The sequence below is a fragment of the Girardinichthys multiradiatus genome, chromosome 17 (assembly GCF_021462225.1).
Source record: "Girardinichthys multiradiatus isolate DD_20200921_A chromosome 17, DD_fGirMul_XY1, whole genome shotgun sequence".
Lineage (NCBI taxonomy): Eukaryota > Metazoa > Chordata > Actinopteri > Cyprinodontiformes > Goodeidae > Girardinichthys > Girardinichthys multiradiatus.
Genome location: NC_061809.1, coordinates 16,941,954 through 16,968,975, shown reverse-complemented (window position 1 = coordinate 16,968,975; position 27,022 = coordinate 16,941,954). Strand labels below are relative to the sequence as shown.

Below are 27,022 nucleotides of genomic sequence, written 5' to 3'. Positions count from 1 at the left end.
CTACACCCGTTTTTGAGATTTATCGAGTTTTATTTTGAAATCGGCCTTAAATAAAAGCACCTTCAATCAGACTTGGAGACAGTTATTGTCCACAAGCTGTCAAACTACTGAACTCTGGACAATAATACTACACGAAACCACATCTGTGACACTGGTATTGCGAGTGAACGCAAAAGTAATTGCGTGGGGACGCAAAATGAAAACTATTCCCCCATGTCCCCTCGCGGGCTCCGTACGTATGATATAACTTTAAAGGGTTGCAAGCTAAATATATTAAAGCTTCTGGTACATTTAGATCTTCCACATCAATAAGAAAATGTTAGGGTTTTATTCACAAAGTCTGAAGTAATCACTGGGAAGGTCCCATTTGTTTAATGCATTTTTTAAAAACACTATGAAACACCTTTTTGCACAATGTATTTTCTAATTTACAAATTAGCATTTCTCCTAAATACTGATTTAAAACAGTCTGGCCCAGCTCTGTAGCCTTAAGCAGATTAAATAGGTCAAATTTTCACCTGATTCAACTTGAATTTTCCCAATATTAAAACAGAAAAAAACATGTCTTGTAGTTAGCACAATTACTTTATATAAAAACAGTCAATAAAAAATGAACAGGCAAACTTAAAGTGTAAAAAAAAAAACAAAAAAAAAACAACATATACAAATGTGTGCTCTTGGGTCCTTTCTGTCTCACACTGACTGATCCAGCAATATGTTTGCAAGAAAAGACCAAGTTTTTATTCCAGAGATGACAAACCACAATCAATGTCCAGATGTTTTAAGATTGTATTTGAACTGTGAAGCTGAAGGGTTGTTTTTTTTTTTTTTCAAGCAGAGTAATGTCTGTCCCCCAGATGTGAATAGGGGCACAGAGAAAAACCGAGAAAGAGGGAGAAATCTACACCTTGAAAAAAAGGACTGATACAAACCACCCATGTCTGTTTTTAAACACCTTTCAGTGTTCTTTATGATCCCCTTCCTCCTCCAGCTTCCGGATCTCTGCCTTCAGGTGGTTTATGTTTTCCCTGCTGGCTTTCAGCCTATCTTTCAGCTCTGTGATTTCTTGACTCGTTCTCTTCTTTGCTACTTCCAATTTCTCCTTCGTCCTCTGCTCCAGTTCCCCAACTAAAAGAGCAAACAGGAACACCCTCAGAAAGACTCAATTTGTCACTTACACTTTCCTCTGGTAACTGTAAACATAAGTCTTAAACTGCAATACAGCAACATTACAACAAACTTGAACTGTTACTGTTCAACATATGAGTACATACACTCAGTCTCATGCTTATAGGCTCCGAGGGTGAGTTGTCTGGATGTGGTCAGCAGCTGTTGCATCATGGCTGTCGGATCTTGAAAAATCTAAAATTCACACAATGTAATATCAACTTAAGAGCAGCAGCACCCAGATGAATGCAAGGATACATGAGGCCAAACACAAGAGCATAATAAAAGTGTACCATTTCATCATAGAACTCAGAGACAACCGTTTTCTTGGGCATTGCGCTGGAATCTGACTGGAACAGCTTTAGCAGATGGTACAGAGTAACCTTCAGCAAAAAACATCAAAAGAAAAACACAAATACCGGCAAAATTTAGAAAAAGCATTAAAACAGAAAAGTTTATTCAATAAAAATCATTTGTTCAATTCCCCTTTTTTCTAATGTGGTGAACAATCCCACTTATAATTTTAAAATTCCACACTTTTCAGGCCCAGGTTTCTAAAGCATTCTATACATTCTAGACATTTGAGGACAGAGTCCCAATACATTATTAATTATTAATTATATAAAAATCCCAAACAAAACATACATTTCCTAACTCAATTTACTAGAGTTATCAGTCCTTTACATTTAATTTAAGGAATGAAATACAAGAAGGAAGGTGGAAAGGAAGCACATTTAAGAACAATAGGAAAGGAAACAAGGAAAAGGAGAAAGAAGGACAGAAGGAAGGAGAGAAAGACAAGGAGGGTAAGAAAGACAAAAAAAGAATGTAAAAAGAAAGACATGAGGGAGGAATTGAGGAGACAAGACATGAAGAAAGCAAGGAATGACAAAAAAAAGAAAGAACACAAAAATGAAGTGCAGAACAAAAGGAGGTAGTACAGAAGGATGGAAGGAAAGAAGGATGAAAAGGAAAAAAAAAAGTTGGAGGAAAATGGGGGAAAAGAAAGGACATAGAGCAGGAATAAACCGGAACGGAGCCAGGAGATAATTGAAGGGGGGAGAAAGGTCATAATAAGATGTATATCAACAACCTTTGATAATGGTATATGACACAAAGTCTGAAAATAAATATTTTTCATCATTTTCTTTTTCCATACTCTAGAATGTAAAAAGCCAATTCATTTTTCTCTCTCCCAAGACTTTTTAGGAACCCGGGGTATAGCTTTATGATGAAGACCTGCACTACGCATGATTTTTTTAACTTCTTGCTTGGATACGTTACTCACAGGTCTCTCATTAGGGTCAATGAAAAAGATCTTGATGATGATTTCAAACTCTCCCCATCCTGTCTCTGTAATCTCATACGGAGGCTTTGTGACCACTAGAATAAAGAAGAAGTTAACAGACTTAAAGAACCATGGAAAAGTATTCATGCCTCTTAAACCCTTTTCTGTTTTCCACAAGCCATGCAGACGACACAGTAAACATGAGGATGAGAACAAAACTGAACAATTTGAGCTGCATGCAAAACAATGTGTGCAGTGAACCAAAGTGAAAACACCATCGCACTGTGACACATTGTGGTGGCAGCATCATGCTTGGTAAAAGGCACTGTGGTGACTGATATAGGGTGGAAAACAATATATTTCACAAACATTTTCACAGAAAATTTCAAATAAATCTTTGTCTCACCTCTCAGTGGGTTAACGTAGCTCTCATGTAACTTGAACTGGATCTTCTTGACATAAGCAGACATATCCTGGAAAAAAAAGATCAATAAAACTCCTAATTTAAATACTGTGATATCAATAAATACCATTATTTCAGGACATTTATTTTCTAACGATCCCACACCTCATTTCTGTAGGGTTTCACATAAACAGACCACTGGTGTGTATGTCCGTCCTCCTCTCTCTTCTTCCCAAAGTAACGGGCAACATTCCCAAACACAATGGGCTTCACTATAGTCACTCCCTGCAGGGAAAAGACATAAAAGCTTAATGTGGACCTGCGTTTATCACTTCTCAAGAGATGTCGAGGGGTAAAAAGTATTCAAAATAGTCAAAGAGAAATAAACTATGTGATTGTTTTCCCCACATTCGTGCACTATTTATCAAACAGGGAACCTCCAATGTATGCATAGATTTGTATTTATCTGAAACATTCTTTATTACGTTACCTTAACGCGCCCCCCGGAATCTGGACCAAATTCAGTCATCTTTTTGAACATAGTAGTTTGCGAACAAGCTTCAGATATCAATTTGCCACTCTCTAGACGTCTGTTCTATTTCCGCAGTGAGTTTCTAACCCAATTTGATGCGCCATTTAAGCGTTTAGAGCGGACAGTGTTCTCAACAAAACGGCATTCCCGAATAAACGGAAATGACGACAGGAAGGTGTTCATCTTCCGGCAAGGACGGATGCGGAAAATAAAAGTTCCACCACGACCTTTTTTTAAGAAAAAACGAAGAGTAATATCTACTCTTAATCTGGTTTATTAACAAATGTGTGAGTGGTGTGTCGAAATCTTCTGAAATTACATTTAACACTAAATGTTGTAAAATATTTATATGAATGTTGCAAGAAATGACTTGTAAAAAAGCATATATTTAAAGCTAAAGTTCTAGTTCCTTTAGAACAATATGAAGGAACCAACTCGCACTTGTAGTTATTGGCTGTTGAATGCGACTCCAGTTTCAAAGCCTTCTTCCACAGGTAGCTTCCTATTGTACGCAGAGGGCTCGTTTTAGTCCACAACAGCTGTTTTCCAAACCTTGTAAAACATGCAATCCCATAACGAACTGAGGGTTTTAATTTATTTTTTATACTAAGAAGATCATACTTTTGGACAAAATTAAAAACGTACTTCTTGTCAAAAAAAACAACTCTTCTGCAAATGAATGCTGCCAGGGAATTCATAAAATGAAGCAATGAACGGACATACAACTTTAATACATAAATATAAGACCTATACTGGAAAATCTGGATTTAAAGGACATATTTGGATTATTTCTTTGTAACAATATTTTTTGTTTTGCTATAAAAGCCCGTTTATATCCCTCTTTGTGATGCAACATCTGTAATGAATTCCATTAATTGATTGAGCTACAGAAATGAACATGTGGCGTTTACCAAAGAAAAACCTTTCAAATGTTTGGCTGTTGACCCGTTTGGTGCCATTAATTCAATTAGAAGACTAACGTCTGAAACCACAACGCGTTAATGAGAACTTTTTACAATTAATTTACAGGGGCCTCATTAGTGAGGTAGGTAAACCACACGAAACGGCCTGGCACCACCTCCACATTCTGGTCACACACTGATGTGGGATGGCATCCCCTACCACAACCAGCATATAATGCAAGACAGCAAACGGCTCTGGCATGAACACTGCACTCCAGCAGATTATTGAATGACATCTTAGATTAAGTTTGGATCTTAAAAGATATGCTATTTTCAGAGGTTCCACATTCTGAAATTGCCCCAACAAGCCTTGTTATTGTAATGGAGATGCCCTACACCAATATCTCCACCAAAGGTTAACACCGGTCAAAAAGGACCAATCATTACGGTCACAGGTCTCTGAAACCAAGAGAATTAGGAATCCTTTGAACTGAACTAGTAACTACATACAATATAGCAAGAAATGGCCCTTGTCTTAAGTAATTTTCAAATGCTTTAATTACATTTTCATTTGCCTAATACTAGGAACACAATTTAGTATATAGTAAGTGGTTACTTTGTACCTCTATATATAAATATATAAGTTTGATAAACTAAGAAATGAAAGAAACAAACTGAATGCAAGAACGTTTTATTAGTAAAACCAACAATGTGAATCGACTACCACTATTGTTAAAGAAAATATCTCAACCCATAACAAAAAACCCTGTATTTACCCTAATTCAGATTTCATCCCAGTTAACAACCCTGTTGCACCAAACCGAACAAACTGGGCCAACACAACCCTGTTAACTCCCACACTGAAGTAAAAAAATAGAGCTTTCTGAACATTGCCATCTTCTTTCATAATTCGGTTCCAGATGAAAAGAAAAAAAAAAAGACTAAAGCACATATACAAGGTCAACTAAAATTACAAAGCCATCTTTAAAAGATATAGTCTTGCTTGATGCAGCGATCATTCAGACTTCTTGTGGCTTCACCTTCTGTGCATGCAGACCTGACACTTACCTTAGCGCTGAGGAAAAATGCAGCAGATGAACCCAAACAATGAGGATTTTTTTGTTAGTTGTAATAACAACTTTGAAGAATTCATTTTAGATACAATGGCAAAGAAAGAAAACAAAAACCCATCATGTCACTATCACATCTTCACTTTTTTTTTTTAAGAAAGTGTTTAGATAAAATTGCCACTGTTCCTAAATTATAAAAAAATTACCAAATTTCTGCCAAATGTTCAAAATATTTTCCTTACCAGTTCATTAAAAACCTAATACACCTGTATTCATAACTGTTTACAGAGTTGACAGGGTCATCAGATAATATGAATGAACATTCATGAATACATAACACTATTTTAAAACAACACACTGACCAAGAACACTGCAGGGGCATCATTAGGATCCAAGTCTGCTTTCAAATTAAATTTCATGATCAGTCTGAGTAAAGGCCCTCCTTTTTCCACAAATAACACGTAAATTGTAAAATCTCAGATTTCGGTAAAACTTTTTAAGGTGAGTTGATAACAGTTAAGCAATGTCAAGTGAAGAATAAAACAATTACATCAAAATGTTGTTTTCCTCAAACATTTCTTGTTTTTATGCATATGTGATTGAGGTGAAAATGAAAAAAATAATAATCTGTTGAGACAGGATTGGAGCAGCTCTAGCCTTTTAACATGGATCAGATATGTTTACAATTTTATTCTTTTAAATTCAACAACTGTTGTAGACTTGCATGTCAAAGTAATATTTATCAAAACAAATACAGCTATTTTACTCTGCATTTCAAATTTCAATTTGGTCTCAGACAGTAAAATAACTTTTTAAAAACATTTTCTTAAAATGTAAGAGCTTCAAGTAGTATAACTGACAATCACAGACACACAAATGCAACACAGTAACAGGATGGGTGGTGATGTGAGGGAGAAGCGGTCTTGAGTGGCATTCAAAGCCATTTAAACATTACTTTTTAAACACATTTCAGCTGTGAGGAATATTGTTCTGGTCACGACTTTACATTCACTCAAAACTGGCATGGATGTCAGTCATTTGGAGGATTCATTTTATGAGGAACGACTGCGTGCAGACTACGATCTTCTACAATTCATACGGTCAAAGTTATACATTCAAGACGAATATCTAGACCTCAAACGCTTTTTGGAGAAGATTTATTGTCAACTCTAATAACAGGAATGTATTAAACTTAAAAACAATATCCAAACTTTAAAGCATAGTGGTGGCAGTATTATGTTGTGGCAATAGTTGGCTGCGAGTGGGTGGAATTATGAAAGAATACAACTACCTTGAAATTTTTCAACCTTATCCCAGACAAACAACTAAATGTTTGAAACTTGAGCATAAAGCAGTGCAACATTAAGCTTCTTAAACAGCCCTGGCTGCAATACTTCTGAGAATCTAAGTACTATGATTAAAAGCTCAGTGAAAAAAGATTTCAGAAGTGAGTTTTTAGATGTCAAACCAGAATTATGAAACAAATAAAATTAAATGTTGTATTATAACATCCACAGTGGAAAAACGAAGTGTTGAAATGTGTGGTGAAAAGCCCCAAATTGATGACAACCATGCAAGCGATCAGTGGATGTAAACTTCTCTCCAGAACTTGGAGTCACTAACCAGGCAAGTTCTTAAAAACAGTGGACTAAAAGAAAGCGGCTAATTAAATGTAACAATATTGCTCACAATGATGAAAACACACCACAAACATTTTGTCCTGATCCTTTTTGGCAACATCCATTCAGCATAATTGCACATAAAAATGTCAGAAGCAACCCAGCAAATAGTGGTATGTTTTCGATTTACCAAGCCGCTTTAAAAAATGATCAACACCTCGATCAGCGTCCATTTTGGTTCACACCGACCCATCAATTCACATTCAAAAATACATTCTATGTTATCTTACCTTGGAAAAACTCCATCCATTTGAAGAGAAACAAAATGTATCACTTGACTGGTAAACGTGAAAGTTAGATAAAAAAAAAAAAAAAAACATTTTTCAGTGCAAAAATACATTTAGTATAAATGAACCAAACATGTAGAGAAATTCACCAGATGAGTGGACCTCAGCAAACATTTTTTATTACAACTCCATCTAGTTTTTAATCAAAAATCAGAGACATTTACAAACATACTAACCAGGAAGAAGAAATATGAGAGAGAGAAGAAAAAACATTAAACACGAACCCTATAAAAACTTGCCTATACTGAATTTTACATAGTACAGCAAGCCAAATAAAAAAACAAAAAAAAAACAAAATGAACGTCTTTTTTGACTTCTATTTCAGGATCGCAGACATTTTTTTTGTTTCTTTGCCAACAAAAAAAAAAAAAAAGCAACACACTAGTCTTTATGTCAAATAAAAGAAAAATAAAAGAAACTGGAAAGTTTTTCTTTCATCTTTAGTTATGATTATAGACATTTGGACAACAAAGCCTTACATAGTTGAGGGTCCTCCATCCACTGCTCTTAGTCAGGCAGACAACAGACAGAGAAGGAAAAGACAGAAGACATGGAAGGAGGGGTGCAGGAGGAGGTGGTAGTTGTAGTCCTGTCCGGTCATGCAGGGTGAGCGGGGTGATGGTGCACTGAGAGCGTCCCTCCTTTTCCTTCCTTCCATCCTTGATCCTCGTGAGCTGAAAGGTGTCAAAACGGAGGGTGCAGTTTGGTTTCGAGCCAGCCCAAGTGTAAACAGTCCCCACTCACCATTAAACCTCTAGACTACAGAAAATGTCCGCCAAGGCTGGGTTCAATTTACCATCACTTTGAGTCTTAGACTTCGAGCTTACATCAGTATGAAGTTGTGTTGTGTTGTGTGACAGAGTGTAGGGTTTACAACAGGTGATGCAGAATGTTAGAAAATTAAGTTTTATTCACTCAGCTGATTGTGAATTGCTCCCAACCCGAGAACATACACAAGAACATCATGCAAATTGCTACAGAACAGCTTATCTGAAAAGTTTCAGCATAGAGCATTTAAACTATAGGCATACATTTATGGTATGGTATGTATAGCAATTCATTTATGGACATATAACCTCCAGTTACGTATTGGGTAAGGAATGCAAAACTGCACTTAAAACACTTTAGAATAACTTTTGGTATTTCATAAGAGAGCTAATCTTGTTTTAGTTAAGATTTAGTGGACATAGAGAAAAATGTTACGTACAAGTTAAATAGTAAGAACTATGCTGGTTTAATAAGGTTTTATCTTACAACCAGAGCTGCAGCCAATAAACAGCAAAAAAAAAAAAGGAAAAGATTTTCTCTGCAAAAAAACCGCAAGATTTTATATTTCATGTAGTCGAACTAGTTTCACAAGTAGATTGCAAATTTGAAAAAGATCTTATTTTTCTGCCAACATTTTCAGCTTAATTTTTATTACAAACTACAGCTTTGAGAGGACAGGACACAAAGCTAAACATTGTAAATGTTAATCATTGTGGTAAATACAGGTCCTACTCAAAAAATTAGCATATTGTGATAAAGTTCATTATTTTCCATAATGTCATGATGAAAATTTAACATTCATATATTTTAGATTCATTGCACACTAACTGAAATATTTCAGGTCTTTTATTGTCTTAATACGGATGATTTTGGCATACAGCTCATGAAAACCCCAAATTCCTATCTCACAAAATTAGCATATCATTAAAAGGGTCTCTAAACGAGCTATGAACCTAATCATCTGAATCAACGAGTTAACTCTAAACACCTGCAAAAGATTCCTGAGGCCTTTGAAACTCCCAGCCTGGTTCATCACTCAAAACCCCAATCATGGGTAAGACTGCCGACCTGACTGCTGTCCAGAAGGCCACTATTGACACCCTCAAGCAAGAGGGTAAGACACAGAAAGAAATTTCTGAACGAATAGGCTGTTCCCAGAGTGCTGTATCAAGGCACCTCAGTGGGAAGTTTGTGGGAAGGAAAAAGTGTGGCAGAAAACGCTGCACAACGAGAAGAGGTGACCGGACCCTGAGGAAGATTGTGGAGAAGGGCCGATTCCAGACCTTGGGGGACCTGCGGAAGCAGTGGACTGAGTCTGGAGTAGAAACATCCAGAGCCACCGTGAACAGGCGTGTGCAGGAAATGGGCTACAGGTGCCGCATTCCCCAGGTCAAGCCACTTTTGAACCAGAAACAGCGGCAGAAGCACCTGACCTGGGCTACAGAGAAGCAGCACTGGACTGTTGCTCAGTGGTCCAAAGTACTATTTTCAGATGAAAGCTAATTCTGCATGTCATTCGGAAATCAAGGTGCCAGAGTCTGGAGGAAGACTGGGGAAAAGGAAATGCCAAAATGACAGAAGTCCAGTGTCAAGTACCCACAGTCAGTGATGGTCTGGGGTGCCGTGTCAGCTGCTGGTGTTGGTCCACTGTGTTTTATCAAGGGCAGGGTCAATGCAGCTAGCTATCAGGAGATTTTGGAGCACTTCATGCTTCCATCTGCTGAAAAGCTTTATGGAGATGAAGATTTCATTTTTCAGCACGACCTGGCACCTGCTCAGTGCCAAAACCACTGGTAAATGGTTTACTGACCATGGTATCACTGTGCTCAATTGGCCTGCCAACTCTCCTGACCTGAACCCCATAGAGAATCTGTGGGATATTGTGAAGAGAACGTTGAGAGACTCAAGACCCAACACTCTGGATGAGCTAAAGGCCGCTATCGAAGCATCCTGGGCCTCCATAAGACCTCAGCAGTGCCACAGGCTGATTGCCTCCATGCCACGCCGCATTGAAGCAGTCATTTCTGCCAAAGGATTCCCGACCAAGTATTGAGTGCATAACTGTACATGATTATTTGAAGGTTGACGTTTTTTGTATTAAAAACACTTTTCTTTTATTGGTCGGATGAAATATGCTAATTTTGTGAGATAGGAATTTTGGGTTTTCATGAGCTGTATGCCACAATCATCCGTATTAAGACAATAAAAGACCTGAAATATTTCAGTTAGTGTGCAATGAATCTCAAATATATGAATATTAAATTTTCATCATTACATTATGGAAAATAATGAACTTTATCACAATATGCTAATTGTTTTAGAAGGACCTGTACTTTGAAACCACACTAGGTGTGCAAGTGTGTTTTTCCAACAAAGAAACTTCAGAGCTAGCTCAGAGCCAGTCCTGGCAAAATAAATGCTTTTCTTCAATGCTTTCCTCTGCAGAAAGTCTGAACCAATCACAGAAGATTGATCAAAACTAAGGTTAGTATTTTGTTTAGAAAGCATAAACCAAGAATTAGCTGCAGTCCTCAACTAGCAATGGAGAACTATGGTGGAAAAACAATCTGGTTTCTTTCAGGATATTAAGAATAAAACAAAAAAAGGACAAATATAAAAAGCCACTTGAATTTTTTTTAGATTTTGCAACTTACATTTCGCCACCAAAACCTGTGATCTTCATATTTAAAGGAGGTACAACTTTTTCTTTTACATGAAACAGTAAATGTTATGACCCTGAAATTTAATGTTTCCAAAGAAGATCTAGCAAACAGAGCAAATCAAGGAGATGGAAAACTTTATGCCAACACCTGAGCACAACAATGTGCAACATGCAAAGAACAGGAATCTTTAGAGGCTGCATGGTAGCAGCAAATAGTGGCAGAAACGATTCAGTCAATATATTCCTGCACAGTCACAAGCTACTAAACAATGTTACATTTTAACGTTGAAATGACAAAAGTTGTGGCAGAAATTTCAAAAAAATTTTCAATACTACCTTTACTATTAATGGGGCAAGTGTCTACATTAAAAGGTCATAAGTACACTTTTTGGTTTCAGATTTTCAATTAATATTAAGCACATTTTAAAGTCAAATAGATGTTTTATCCCACAACATGAACTTTAGGACAAATACATAATTAGCTAACTAAAGGTTTATTACAAATTATATAGACATGAAACGTGCACCACCGTCTGCTTATAAATGGCAATTAGATCAGAGCCAAACCAGAGTTAAGCAGTTGTGACCTCTGACATGACCCCTCCCTAAACTCACTCATGTTCATGTCACATCTTTTAATCTTGGTTTCTTTTTTAATTCTTGAGACACCTTTATATTGAACATACACTTTTTACTCTTATGTTCCAAAATGGTCCCACTTTTAAAGGTGTAATAAAAATCTAATATTTTTTTTTTACTTGTTCTGCATTAAACCTTTTCAACCACTTCAGACCGATCCTTAAATATAAAATTGTTCTTATTTTTTAAATCTTTTATGTTTTTATGCCCTTTTTGTCAAAAAAAAAAAAAAAAAAGATTTTTTTTGAAGATGAAAACACAAAATATTTAACATTTTCCAAAAATAAACAGAGTGGAGCTTTGACCTAGTTAAAAATTGATAACAATATTGATTCTGATGTATTACTATTTGTTTATTATAAAATTTTACATTTTTGCGTTTAGATCCCAAAACGACCTGCGAGAAACCAGAGACAGTGTGTCTCCACTTTCTGGAAGGTCCTGGCTGTGGTTCCTTCACAGACCTACAGGTTTGTGACCTGCTGAATTAGCTGCACTAGTCTTCTGGAGGAATGTCTGCAAATAAAAGGCTGTAAACTATTCTCACAGAAAATGCACCTGCAAAACATGCTCTGCCACACATCCAATAGGAGAGAGGAGTCTCTCTCCTGAAATGGTAAATGGCCTGCACTTGTACAGCACTTTATCAACTCCCCCAAAGCGCTTTACACTACAATCAGTCATTCACCCATTCATCGTACATTCACACACTGACAGTGGTGAGCAACAATGTAGCCACAGCTGCACCAGGGCAGACTGACAGAAGCGAGGCTGCCATACAATCAGCGCTACCAGGACCTCTGACCACCATCAGCATCACCTGCATAATCTTTTCCTGTCCTAAAAATCTAAAAAAATAAAATATTTTGTTACATTTAATAAAAAAGAAAGAAATGGTTGTTCCCAAGCTTTATTTTCAAGCTGTTTGACTCTGGTTTGACACGATCTAATTGTTTCTTTTTTAAAGAACAATGAAGATGCCTCCTCAGTGAGCATACGGGCAAACTGTCTAAAGACACAATACAGCAATAAACTTGAAAAACACTGATTTATGAACACAAAAAGCATAAAGCATACGTTGACAACAAATGGCCACACTATAACAGGCATATCTACATATATAATACGACTGGCTCCGTTTTCCTAACGTTAAATGTAAAGGAATGAAGCAATGGAACATGGGGCATATTTGGACATTATGTTTTGCCCATTTCCAAAGCAATAAAGTAGTTCTCAATAACTTTACTCAGATTAATTTTATTGTCCAATCATTCAATGTCAGGCCTTGTGCCCACCGGGTACTTGTACTATTTTTTGTGACAAGAGATGTTAAGAAATCCTGGTGAAATTAAAAAAGGCTCCTAAACTGAATTGTTGCCACACACAAAAAAACAAAACAAAAAAAACAAAGAATATTAAAATTATTTTGCAAAATGTTTCTAAAACAGGGTTCCCAATGGACACAACGTCCTTTTACGTAGGAATTATGTATAATTTAAAGAAAAATACTTGCAATACAAATTTGTTTGATTCACTAAGACCTAAAAACAGCTCAGCTATACACTAAAAAGGACATGGCAGCATAATAATTACCAAGTGACATTATGTTGGGTTTTGTCTGCTTCTTAAGTTCAGCAAAACCAAAATGTAAATATTTCACAACATACAACAAACAGGGACACTAAGAAAAAGGCAATAGCATATGTTCAACACACAATGGATAGTTCTTCACTGCAAATGCATTTGACTTCAATGACTCAAACCAAGGAAGGGCAACCATAAAGAGATGCTGAACGTTCCTATGATCTCTGCTCATTTTTAAAATGATATTCTAATTTTCTGATATTAAACAACACACACACAATTTTAACTACAGCAGAGATAAACACGAGGCAGCATGGTATTTAACATGCAAATGGCGCCTTTATGGACGGCACCAACCAATAACTACAACATGAAAGTGACTCCGCAAGACCAAGAATAGCCTCATGTTACAAATTACTTTGAGAAGCGAAACACCAACAATGTGTTATAAATATTACTTATAGAGAAGTTGGTCACAAAGAGTTGGTAACTATGACATGAGGTAATATCAAAATAGACAGCAAGACAATACTGAGACACAATCTTTTGTGATGGCTTTACAACCTGGATATTTCATTTGAGACTGTGAACTAGGGATGGGCACAGACTTTTGAAGCTTTAATAGTAATAACATCGGGCAATTATAACGAGTTCAAAGGAAGGTTGTTTGATCTTTGCATCCTATGTTTTAAATGACCTCACTGTACTGTGTTGCTGTTACCACAAGAGGGCAAAGCGTTAGCTTAAAGGGGACATATGCTTTTAAATTTTTCCTTTTCACCTTTAAATCATTCAGTTCTGGTCTATGTAAAATGGAACTGCGATGCTTTGGTCTAAATTCTTTGTCATTGTAGCTCTACAGGACCCTCTTTTACCTCTGTTCTGAGAGCAACTTGTTTTGGTGCGGTCTCTTTAAATGCTGAAAGACGCTTCCCACCCTGCCTCCTTCGAGGTCAAAGAATGCTGAACTTTAATCCATTCGGTCATTGTTGTAGTTTGATAATTATCTAGCGCCGCAGAAACAAGACAAAAACGGCAAAAACAATGCAAAACTGTTAATGTAATAATATTCAAAACACGCTGTAGAGTTACGTCCTCACAGAGCTAAAAGCAGCACACAGCACTAACATGAGCAGAAGGCACGATGCTACTGCTATCAAAACAATGGCCAGGTCGTCATATCAGCACAATAAATGTATGTCTAAATAAAGTTTGTTGTCATTTTAACAGTATTTGCAGTTTAGCGCTTTGCTGTGTCTGTTGTTTCCATAGACAGAAGGAACTGACTGCTTAATCAGATGAAGTCTGACATCCTTCTTGACATGGGTAAATAAATTTTCCCACTGATGTGGGAACATTTCCATGGCACTTTGAAGAGGTTCTGATGCTGGGGGACGGTGTCATGAATTGTGTGGGTTATTACACCCAACAACCGAACTCATCCTCTTTCAGCTAGGACTACAAAAATCGCAGAGAAATAAATATGGCGGATAGGCGAAACTGATTAGCAGTAAGTCCATGACCCTGTTTAGCTGTTCCGCAGCATTCTGAAACCATGACCCCAGAAATATAATTGCCAACCAAAAAGTGCCTCTTAAACACACTGAATTTGTTATGATGACTGAGTCCATATACCGTGAATCTTTACTTTAAATTATAGTTATTGGACTTTTGTTTCATTTCTTCTATTTGTTTTAATTGGCCTGGGTTCAGTTTCTGAAAGGAAGATGGTTGCAGACCCCCTGAAACTGTCATGGAAAGTCACTGCTGTGAGCAATAATGATCAACAGATCTACGAAAAACCCAGTGGATACTACTGACGGGAAATGCCTTGGATAAACATGATTATTCGTACTTGTTATTTTCCGCTCATTTAAAACCGGGGCGCAGGGGCAGCAGACTAAGCAGAGACACCAAGACTTTCCTCTCCCCAGACACCTTCTCCAGCTCCTCTGGGGAAAGCCCGAGGCGAACTCCAGCCAGCCGAGAGACATGGTCCCTTCTAGCGTGTCCTGGTAGGACTTTTCAGGAACACCTCCTGACATGGGTGTCCGGGGGGTATCCAGAACAGCTGCCCGAGCCACCTCAGCAGACTCCTCTCGAAATGAAGGAGCAGAGCCTCCTCAACCTATCTCCAAGGGAGTGTCCGGCCAACCTGCGTAGGAAGCTTGTTTTAGCTGCTTGTAAACGGTCATGACCCAAAGCTAATGTCCGTAGGTGAGAGCAGGAACATAGACTGACTGGTAAATCCAGAGCTTCACCGTTCGGCTCAGATCTCTCTTCACCATTACAAACCAGCGCAGGCGGCCACACAGATAGTCGATCTCTCGCTCCATTCTCCCCTCTGTACTCTTGATCAAGACTCTGAGATTCTTGAACTCCTCCAATTGGAACAGGAACTCCCCTCCAACCCAGAGAAGGCAAGCCACCATTTTCGAGATAATAATCGAAAAGCAAAAGGTGCTTCATAGGTGGTTTTTACAGAATTTGAACCAGGTCCTGGATAGAGCGTTTTACAGACAAAGAAAGTTTTTCATCTGAAATGGATGTTTTTTGGACAGTCTTGACTTTATTACTGCTCTGAGTGGGTTGTTCTTTCAGCAAATGGCATCTTTTAGAGTCTGTATACTCCAGTTAACAATTATTCTACGTATAAATTAGTTGACGGTTATTTCAACAATCGATTAATCTGATTAACTGTTCTAGCCCTAATTTTATAAGGGACTGGGTAGAAATACAGGCACACTGTTTAGCTTTTGAGTAGCTAGTACTGGGTCATATTATGTGCATATGAGTATGGGGGTAGGGGGCGTGCTGATGGTCCAATTATTGGGTTGTGAGGTTCTTTTTTTTTTTTTTTACTTAAATCTCCAAACTTCACATGCTTGAAATGCCCATCCCTACTATAAACTATGACCATAATTATAACATGACATTTAATCAAGCTAACTCATCTAATTTTACATGTAACTGACCAGGACCTAAATAATCATTTTTTTTGTTTAAATCCAACAAAACCCTGAGTATGAACACACCACAAATGAGTTAGTTTGACAGACACTAAAAAACCTGGAGCAAACAAATATAAACAAATTTGATTTGTCTCATATAGCGATGAAAGGCACAGTGTGAGCACTTCAAAGTATCACACCAACATACATGGCAGATTATATCAGGAAAGACAAAAGCATGAAGATCTTTCATTTCTCAACTTTACCTCAAAGTTTTACTATGAGGTGTAATTGTTTCAGACTCAACAAAGCTACATTAACTACTCAATTTTGACACAAGTAAAAGTTCAGGCATCAGGACTCGCATGCAAATACAGTTGCTAGGTACCGATATTGTTTGGGCTCTTAATAACATCGTTATATATATTTAACTATCTAAAAATAATGACAACTCACATTATTACAGATCTACATTAATGAAATGTTTACCCGCCAATGACTAGCATTTTACTTTTAAAGCAATTTAAACAAGTCAGGTCAATAAAGATTTTGCAATAGAAAAACAGATGGGTCAGTGTTTTGACATCAATTGTCTGGCATTAAGTGACACCAAATATCAACAGTCCGACTCAGCTGTAAATTCACACAGAAAAGGTCTAAATTCGAACAATCTTTATATTCAAGCCAAAACTTTGCTAAGCATTTGATCTAAGCGTACAGCTGTTGGTAAAACACAAAACTCAGGTGTTTAATTTAATATTCTTAAAATGACATAATCAGAATAAACCAATTCTTAAAAAAGGTGCTGCATTATATCATCCCCTTCATGGAGGAGTGCACAGATTATGCTGTGAAAAATCTAATTAAAAGATCAGTGAACTTTGTGATTTACCGACCTCTGAAGCCCTTAGACCAAAAGTAACAAATACATCCAACAGTGAATTTCCAGTGAATGCCAGAGTTCCTTAAATTTCACAGATACAAATCACACCCACTGTCCCGGGTTCACACGTCGCATAGGAAACATTTACTATTACATAAAATCAAGGCGCTCTGCGCATCTTCCAACAAACAATGGCTAAATCAGGTGCTTCACAGCTAAAGGACATCAAACTTGCAGAAGTAAAAAGAGCTGGAGCTCAAAGATCAGGGTTTTGACTTTGATGAAGACACAGATGGTGACGAAACATTAGTCTCCATTAGGTTTGCACAATAAAGCTGAAAACAGATCAGTGAGCTCTAGACCTTTCTCTTTTGCAAATTTACTATTACATATATATTTTCCAAGACAATATACAAAATATTATGTGCAATGGCTCACATTGTAAAATGAAGAAGTGGCAACTTACCTTCCCACCTACCTGAATCCACAAAACTGAGTGTTTAATGCCCTTTCCCTGCACACTTAACCCCTTCTTTAACCAACGGTGTCTTGAGTTGATATTATGTATCAACAGAAGGTAACATGTCATAATGTGAGGGATTTGGAGCATAGTAGAATAACTATCCAGGGGAAAATTCAAAGCAGTGAGCAAAGGAGAAGGCTTTAAAATCTCAGTTATTTTCCTTCAACTTTCTGATTAAAAATGGCTACAAAACCCAAAGTTGTACCCACCTGCATTGTCAGCTAGCGGTGCCGGTACTCCCTCTCCCTCTCTCTTTCACGGTCTCTGTCCCGGTCCCTCTCACGGTGGCGGTCTCGCTCCCGGCTGCGCTCTCTGTAATAATCCTCGTGCCTGTCTCGACTGCGGGATTTGTGTCGCCGGCTCTTTTCTCTGGAGCGGCTATGGTCGCGTTCCCGGGAGCGTTCTCTTCTTGGTGAGGGCAAGGAAAGGTTTGTCAAGGCAAATTTTTAAAAGATATATTCTTACTTGATGTTTCTTTTTATTTATTTATTAATAAATATTTATTTAGCTTTAGACCTCAGTTTTGTCCTTACCGTGACACAGAGCCGTAGCTCTTTGACTCTATACCATGGAGACAGTCCTGCAGGGAACTGATAAGGACTTTGCAACGGTCGTCTGCAGAAACTTTGGACTGCTTAATCAGACTGATGGCCGTCACCAAAGTCTCTATAGCACTGCCATAATCAGCTAAAGGAAAGAGAAGTCTGCATTAAAGAGGAAATGTGGAAAATGTCACATTTTAAACAGATTTTGACATGTGGGAAGCTACCACTGATACAAAACCTCAACTGTAAAAGAAATCCCAGAAACTGATCTTTTTCTTTGCTGAGCCATTAACATCTATATGGAAAAAGTTGGCAGTTTTCTTGGTTTAGAAGAATTCAAGTTTTCACTTTTACAAGTTTTACTTAGTGTTGCGAACTAAATTAAGTTTTCCTAAAGGGTTAGGGTTAGAGCTGCACAACATCAAAACAATTTGAAAATTGCGACTGAATGTTTAGACGAAGACACTGATTATGATCAGCTTGCATTTTTCTGACGCTTTTCCTTTGTTACTAATATAACATCAGCACCACTGTCTGTAAAAGCTTTAGCATCTCAGCCACAATATAAATCAGAAGTGTGGGCATTGAGGGCACTTAAGAGTCTAGCCAACTGGTCAAACACATCATCAGTGTGCACAGCATTAATGCACGACCCCTAGAAAACATTATATCAGGTGTCATGCATTAAAGAGTCTTTTGCATTTACGATATTGTGCAGCTGTACTTAGGGTGAAAGCATTTTGTCCTTAAACGAGCATTTAGAAACAGCTCCAATACGTGGAAGGTGTGGAGTTAAGTGTCTAAATTAACAACGTAAAATAAAACGCAAGTAGTAGTAGTTGAAGATCAAGGGATTTGGAGTGGAGCTAAAGTCTGGATTACTGTTATTTTTGACTACATTTTCCATTGAGACTGCAGGCAACACGTTCTTTTGATTCATCGTATAATCACAGTGTTAGACCTTCCTTCTGTGGTGGTGCGTTTTACACAAGCCCGTATTTGAAAATCCTTTTCCGGTGCACAGCTTGCAAAACATTCTAGAAACTGAGCATCAACAGAACTACTCGTCAGACTGGAAATGCACTATTCCTAAGCAGCAGAAAATCACAGCATGTAATTCCAGTCCACGGTATGAACAAATAATTTACATTTGTTCATTCAATTGATAAGTTAGCTGGGCTGCCCAAACACTGAGCCCCAATTTCAACATAGGCAATACTGTAATCACAAAGGACTGTTAGGATGCAATAAGTAGTAGACTATTATATTGGAAGAGCCATTCATTTACTCTTTACATCAATACATTTGGCCAGTAGGATGGACTTCTACTGCACTGATGCCCACCCGGCGCATAGATTTAGGGGTCATTCCTGCATGGCAACAGATTACAAGATAACAATTAAAAGCGTTCAGAACTGTTTTGGAAGGATGCACTTTGAAGTTTGTTTTGCAATTAGCAGGAAATAAATTTTCTTACACTGTAAACAAGGATCTGGTCCACAAATGCAGCAGCAGCCCTGTTCAGTTTCTTTTCATTTTACTTTATATTTGGTGATCATCACAGGAGCTATTAGTAAGTAGCTACTTTTTAACTCAGATAAAACTTTCTTGTTCCTGCTGGGATCTGTATTACCTGCACTGGCATCGGAAACAGCCCTGGATATGGCGCTGGAGGAAATGGCTCTGTTCCTGTTCATGATCTCCTCAAACTCTGCCTCATTCAAGGGGCCCCGAGATGACTCCATGTCTCTAAAAAATAAAGTCAACAAGGAGAGGAATTACCTAAAAGCCAGCAATTGTTGGAAAATAAATGTTTTTGAAAAAGACTTTGTTATTTTTTTTAATGTCTTGCACCAGTTCAATGATTCTTACCCTCGTCCAGGGCCATAATCTCTGGAATCATATGGTGGTGGCCGTCCATACGGGTCATTTGGACCCGGGGGGCCTCGGCTATCGTTGGGAGGCATGTTGTTCCCTCCAGGTGGAGGGAAGAAGGCAGGGTTCACATGAGGAGCTGGTGGTGGCCCACCTGGAGGAGGGCCTGGCAAATGTGGGGGTGGAGCCAAAGCCATTGGGGGTCCAATAGGGCCTGGAGGCCGAGGAGGAAAGGGCCCAGGAGGAGGTGGGCCCTGATGAGGTGGAGGAGGAACAGGAGGTGGGACATAACCTGCAGGAGGAGGGCCTGGGGGAAGTGGTCCAATTGGTGGCTGACCAAACTGACCAGGGAAGAGCACAGGGGGAGGAGGCCTGTCACCACGATTTGGAGGACCTGGGAGTGGAGGAGGTAGGCCTTGGCCAGGAGGTGGGGGACCTGGGGGTCCTGGAGGGCCAGGTGGGCCGGGAGGAGGGCGAGGAGGACCCTGAATCCCACCTACAAAGAATAACAAGGAAAAGGAAATATGTGCTTAAAGTAAACTAATTAACTTCTGGTTGCAGCACAGCCAAACAGCTCTCATCTGGAGAAATAAGCATGTTGTTAAAAATGCTGGAGATCTTTCCTACATTGAAACACAACAGGAAATAAACATACAGCATAAAGTACAGTAACACTAATATTAACATTGTTGGGTAGCCTTTGTTATCTTAGCATCTTTCAAATACATATTTAAAGATGCTGATTGGGTGAGAATGAAAGCAGGGACAAATGAAGACAGACGAAGCAAGCTGGTGCTTTATATAATTAAGATACAGATAATTTAATAAACAATCACACTTCCGATGAAACTGGAGGAACCATTTCTGGAACACAGTTTTCCCAATATAACTAGTGAGGTGTAGAGGATGGACTGATCAACAGTGCAAAGAGATACTTTAAAGAAGTAACCCAACAAAACAAAAGCTGTTTTAATGAATATTCTGTTTAAGCTTGCTTAAAGGCTTCTATTGTTTGATAACACGTGCCTTACAAAAGTACTAATAACTAGATGAACTTATTTGATATTTCATGTTACAACCACAAACTTTAATGTACTTTCATGGGACTTTATGTGATATTTCTATGAGAACATCAGTGAAAAAACAGCATCATTAAAACAATGTTTTAAATGTTTAGCAGGGTTAGGATTTAGAACGATATTATAAGCTATAAGTTTGCAACAAGCAAAGTAAGGGACAAAGCAAATGTGTACAGAAGTCAGATGAGGCAAAACATCAAATCGCCTACATGCAAAATGCCAAGCATGGAGGAAATCCAACAATGCACATCACCCTAAACACACCATTCCCATGGTGACACACGGTCATGGCTACATCGTGCTGCGGGGATGCTTTTCCTCGGGAGGAACCTAGTTAGATGCTCAGAGTCAACTGCAAGATGGCTGGAGGAAGAACCAAAGCTACAATACAATGCTCTAGATCAAAGCAAATTCATGGGTTAGAGTGGCCCAGTCAAAGTCTGGAGCTGGATACAACTGAGACCCTGTGACAGGAATCAAACAAAGCTGTACACGGACCCATGTTATCCAATCTGACTGAGCTTGATCTATTGTGCCGAGAAAATTGGGCAATTTGGGGTACAGACTTACCCCAAATGACCTTTAGTGGCATTTATAGTAAAACTGTCCTGCAAACTATTGTCTCATTAGTTTTCACATGTGTATTTGTAAAGAATTTGGAAACAATGTATCCATTTCAATCTACTTCACAATAAGGCAGTACTTTGTCTATCAGACAATATGGCAGGAAAATACACTGAAGTTTGTAGTTGTAACGTTAAAAAATGCTACAAAGTTCATAGGATCCGAACACTTTTGTAAGGCACTGGTATGTTGGGAGTGTAGTTGATAAACTGAGGCTTCACTAAGATTATTAACCTGACATATTTTGTACCATAGGTCCAATAACCAAGCTTCTAAGTCTTCAGAGAAGAAAGGTAACTGATCAGATTATTCAGATCAATCGAGGTGTTTCACCTCTGCTATGCCAGCTCCCGTTCCTGCCCCCCGGCGGGAAGGGATTGAAATTCATTTCCATCAGAGGGCCATCATGGTGACTAACCAGATCTGGTCTCATTCCCGAGCCTAATGGGGAAGAAAGCAAACCAACCATCACTCTTCCCTTCATAAACTTCTGTCTCCGAGCTGAAGGCCTGACGCAGCCCAGTAGGGGAGGGGCAACAGTTAATAAGCAATAGAGGAGGCATGAAAAGGATTGCATGGAGAGGAGAGAAACTATGATAATCTCTTCTGTTTCTTGCATTAGGCAGGCAAAACAAGACTTGTGAAGAACTAAAAGATGCCAAGTTAAGCTTTAAGTAAACAGCTAGTTAAGAAATGGAGCTGAAATTTATCAGCAAGTAAAAGACTGCAGCCAGGAAAGGGTTACAGTTGAACTGGAAGCAAAATGGGACAGAGAACGAGCAATCTAAAGAAAGTTCTGCCATGACAGATATAAAAACTCTAAAACTGGACATGAGTGGCTTTGGTTCCATGCAAGTGTGAGTAATATAGTGTATGCTTGTTGAGCAGAACTTCAGGACAAAAAGCAACTTAATAAGTCTGACTCTTCTGGGGTGACTGCAAAATATCATAGTTAAAAAAAACATCTCATGAAATCCTATAAAAGGTTAAAACACAATACAAATTATGTTTAGATTGCTTCTGATGTAATAAAATGCATTGACAATGTTTCCACACCCATCAACACTCCCCACACACAACCACAGATTGGCCACACCTCAACAACCAGTTGAAAAATGTGCCATCAAACTAACCTGGAAAGTGCGGTGGGGGGCCTCCAGGCCCTACAGGGCCAGGGAAACGGTCATTTCCAGGACCAGGAGGTCCAGGGAACCTGCCTTTGCGGCTGCCCATCGGGAATCCACCGCGGGAGCCTGACCCAGGAGGTCCAGCTTTACCTTCCCCAGACATCTGGCCTGACTGGTTACCTGCATCATCAGAGAGGATAAGAACAAACTCACATTATTCTATTTGCCAGTTGCAGCTGCACACAGGGAATTAATCCACTGAGAAACAAATGAAGGATTATTTTATAAACTTACAACCAAAAAAATTCTGGCATAAATCTGTTTTGAAAAGAGAGATTGGATGACTTACTTTTACGTGACTGCATCTCAAACTGACTTAGAGATTGTTTATTGCATGGTGTGACAATGGGATTCTGTCCATGGAGCTCCCTCTTAGACAACAGATCCATTAACTTTCTGGACGATGCCTCTGAACCAACACACACTAGGGCAAACCTAGGACAACAGAAGAGATGCAGTTATACCACGTATAACTAGTTTGTTAAAAGGACCACTTTTGACCAAGTTATATGGGAGACCAAGGCGGTCTTCGATCCAAAGTTTTTCTAATGATATATGTGCCAGCTGGACCCTGGCTAAAAAACAGCAATACACATGAGGAAAACTTACACATATTTTTCATCGCATTAATGATACTGAATGGCTCACCCTTTTGATTGGCCATTGGCTCGGTTTTCAAAGAACTTAATCTCCAACACATCTGTAATGCCTACTGAGCGAATAGCTTCTGTCAGATCTTCATCTGTTGTCCACTGCAAAATAAAAGACAACACAATCAGTATACCAGGAGTCATTCTAATGAATATTGGACATTTGGAGCTTTTACATAAAACTGAGTCTATTTATTTTAAGGAAATATAATTGTTCCTCACCCATGTCAAGTTTCCTATGTACAGGGCAATCCTTTTGCCTGTGTAGGTGTATACCACATTGGGCGGCGCACTCTTTCCCCCCTCCGAGCCACCTGGGGCAGGGAGCGAGTCCAGGTAGTCACGGTCTTCAGGAGCATCTCCGTTATTGGCCGATGGGGATTCTACATCACCGTACAAATCGATTTGCTCGTGAGGTGGGTACTCCGGTTCCTGTGATAAAATTATATCAGCAGAAGTAGACAAATACTTTTGGCAATATAGTGTACCAGGCTCCAAGTAAGAAACTCCATTTCAATAGACTGTAGTGACAAAACAACATTTACTGGCAATAAATTATTAGTAGATTACAGAAAAGGAACTTTAAATCATATATTGTTAGTAGTAAACAAGGTGAGTAAAGATTTATTTATAGTTGGCCCAAAACATCCAGACGACTACTTTTTTTATATCAAAAATAGGACCTAAACAGAAAAGAAGCAAAAGGACAAGAAACCACAATGAAAACATACATTTTTTTGTTTTCTTCCATTCGATTACTTCTCAGAGTTATGGAATTCTGAAGCAAATGTTTATCCTAAAATGCATAAAGAAATTTCCCTCAAATTGATAACCTGGACTTCATTCTGGTAGGAGTTACATAAACTATGGCTGCACGGTATCAATAAAACATGGTGCATTGGTTTGTTACGTTGCTTCACTATTTAGCATTTCAACTAATTAACATTTTTCTGCCTTGATTCATACTGTAGTGAACGGAGCGTTGCTGCAGGACTGCGAACCTGGGAAGCACGCCTCGACCGACAGAACACTGTTCTTGGGCTGTCGTATTCATGTAGCTAATATTTGAACAGATAGCGTTAGCTTACGTTGCCCTGGAGGTTTACTACAGGAGCTTTAGCAACCTTTTTAAATTCCTCTCAAAAATCAATGTGTTAGCATCAGCTTACAGCGTTAGCATAGCTAGCATGTGGCATTGTTCAGCATTTTGTTTTTCCACCAGTCTGTGTGCCTCATAAGAAAAGTACCTATGATAAACAATTTGTAATGACAGCAGCTCACTGTTTTGGTTAGGGTGAGGCTGCAGGGAGGGGAGGGGCTGAGCATCTCTGTAATTCCAGCACCGATTCCAGAGGACGTTTTTGTGGGCAAATGTGAATGGGTCAGTATGGGTCAATTTTGATGCAACTCAGTATGTTTGAATAATTCACTGTTTTAGTAGAGATTACACTAAAATTCTGAAGTTTATTCTGAGTGATATTTGATTAGAGAACAGAATTTGGTAACAGAAGTTAATTGGGGACAAAGACGTACAAAACAACTCTGGCTTGGCGTGCTGGTGGCTCAGTTGATAGAGCTTGGTACCATGTGCAGAAACTATAATGCTCCACGCAGTTGTCCTGGGTACGATTCCTGGTGTCGGGGCATTTGCTGTCTTCCCCTTTTCTCTTCACCATTTTTCCTGATTGATTACTGTAAAATACAAGCCACTAGTGCCAAAAAAATCTTAAAAAACAAAACTCTGGCTTGTAAAATAAGAAATATGTTTAGAAAACTGTAACTCAGAGATTCTTAGGAGGACAGCTGTTGCACTTCTGGACTCGGTGTGTGTGTGTTTATTTGCCAATTTGCACAGAACATTTATTGGCTCTGCCAAAGGATCATAATGAACCTGTGAGATATTCAACAGTCTGTGCTACAGATCTTTCATGCAATACTGTACACAAGAGGCAAACGATTCCCAGATCAATACATTGTTGAAGTCATCAGTGACTATTAGTTTAATTCCCTTCAGGCATTGAGGGGGGTAACAGCAACTTTTAGATGTGTCTCTGCGTCAACACACGAGAATCACATACCTTGGTCATTAGCAGGAATCTGCAAAAGATGAGTGCATGAGGGGGTAATTCAGTCATTTGATTCAGGCGTGTTGGAAATGGGACACATTAAAAAGTCGTTAGAGAGAAACACTAAGACAGGAGTTTGACACCCCTGTTATAGAGTTATTAGAAAATTTAGAAACAAAAGAACCCTTAATGATAAATCAGCAGCTAAAACAAAACATTAAAAAGAAAGTACCTAAATTGTTTGCGTGAAATTGTTTAATCACTGCCATTTGGTCTACGTGCGCATATCTCCAGTATCAGAAAAACACACATAACCCATCCTCTCATAACAAAAGCAACTATGCTTAAATGGTCAAAGGGGTTTCTTGAAAACGATGTTAAAATATTACACACACATATCTAAATGACATCCATATCGACCAATAACTTGCTGCTTTGATAGAGCTAACGTTGACTTTTCAAGTCACACACAAGTAAACAAAAGAGGCATGCGTGTATAAAAGAAAACATGTAGCTAAGCTAATGTTACACCTAGCTCAAGCCAGAAGTAAAGTATTTTCACTTAATTTAAATGAGTTACCCAATAATAAGGGTAATGTGTTGAAGGATTATTTATGCAAGAATGCATTTATTCAGTTATAAACAACAAAACTAGCGCCCTACTAAACAACTGGCTTAAATAAAGTGTGACGCTAACTAACTAGCTAAGGAAATTGCGTTTGTTTGGCTTCTGTTAGCTTAAGTCGCGGGAACCATGCTGAGGCCTGATTTGCGCTGCACGATAAAACCTATTATACATACTAGAATACATGGTACTTATGGAAAAAAATATCTAAGTCTGTGGCACATTAATATGTATGCATAAAATACACATTCAAATCGATAACTTTATATGTCAAATTAAGCAATGTCGAAGCTGAGCTGCAGGCTTGCAGCATGGCGAAAGAGGCCTACTTCCGAGATAAGCTATTTCGACCATAATTTGATCATAGTATTATCAAAACACAACTATTACACACGGAATACACAATTGTGGAATAAAGTGGTGTAATTTAGAATTTAGTACCTGACTAAATTCCTCCTCTACGTCGGCGTAGATGTCGATATGATCCACACCGTCCGCCATTTTCCTCGGATGCGTCCGCCTAGCGGCGCAGAAACAGAACGGCAGCGAAGCAGAAACAATGGACTAGAGAGCGACGACGAACGCCCCCCAGTGGGCGTTTAAGAATAAACAAAGACTTCACTGAAACCGCAAGCAAAAAGAAGAGCATACTTCCAGCCCAAAATTTTAAAAAGTAAGAGATGCGTGAAAAGATATAACTTAGATTTTTTTTAAATCATGACGTAACAGATTTTTTGTCCAGAACTAATAGGGGTAAATGGAAATAAACATACTTTTATAATCAAAACATAAAGACCAAAGGAAAATGTCTAAAGTTATCAATTGATATTTGATACATTGATGTAAAACTGGATTCATAGGAGAGAGAGCTAGTTTAAGAACCAAATGCCCTGTAGCTCAAAGAATAGACTTTAAAATACTTCTGTTAGTCTATAAATCACTGAATGGCTTAGCACTAAAATACATTACAGACTTGTTGTCAGTGTATCAACCACCCAGACCTCTCAGGTCTTCTGGCTTAAATCTACTTTGC

At 38.5% G+C, this 27,022-nt stretch overlaps 2 protein-coding genes across 7 annotated transcripts; both read right to left on the bottom strand.

The window, feature by feature from the left end:
* Positions 1-353: 353 nt before the first annotated feature.
* On the bottom strand, positions 354-17,683 carry yeats4 (YEATS domain containing 4). Of its 2 annotated transcripts, none has more exons than XM_047389112.1 (7): positions 17,548-17,683; positions 3,024-3,143; positions 2,862-2,928; positions 2,456-2,550; positions 1,461-1,550; positions 1,275-1,362; positions 354-1,128 (listed from the first exon to the last, which is right to left on the bottom strand). In XM_047389112.1, exons 1-7 carry the CDS (start codon positions 17,551-17,553, stop codon positions 959-961), a joined length of 636 nt encoding a protein of 211 aa, XP_047245068.1. In that variant the 5' UTR covers positions 17,554-17,683; the 3' UTR covers positions 354-958. The 2 variants fall into 2 exon arrangements, with proteins under 2 accessions (XP_047245068.1, XP_047245067.1); XM_047389111.1 differs by lacking the exon at positions 17,548-17,683 and adding an exon at positions 3,349-3,578.
* cpsf6 (cleavage and polyadenylation specific factor 6) lies at positions 4,968-26,566 on the bottom strand. Of its 5 annotated transcripts, none has more exons than XM_047389099.1 (11): positions 26,431-26,566; positions 23,521-23,730; positions 23,297-23,400; positions 22,938-23,083; positions 22,595-22,777; positions 21,795-21,902; positions 19,756-20,254; positions 19,517-19,632; positions 17,872-18,025; positions 17,548-17,746; positions 4,968-8,002 (listed from the first exon to the last, which is right to left on the bottom strand). In XM_047389099.1, the coding sequence occupies exons 1-10, from the start codon at positions 26,488-26,490 to the stop codon at positions 17,560-17,562; spliced, it is 1,767 nt and encodes a 588-aa protein (XP_047245055.1). In that variant the 5' UTR covers positions 26,491-26,566; the 3' UTR covers positions 4,968-8,002; positions 17,548-17,559. The 5 variants fall into 5 exon arrangements, with proteins under 5 accessions (XP_047245055.1, XP_047245056.1, XP_047245057.1 ...); XM_047389100.1 differs by having other exon boundaries at positions 17,548-17,743; XM_047389101.1 differs by having other exon boundaries at positions 22,595-22,768.
* Between the last annotated feature and the right edge of the window lie 456 nt (positions 26,567-27,022).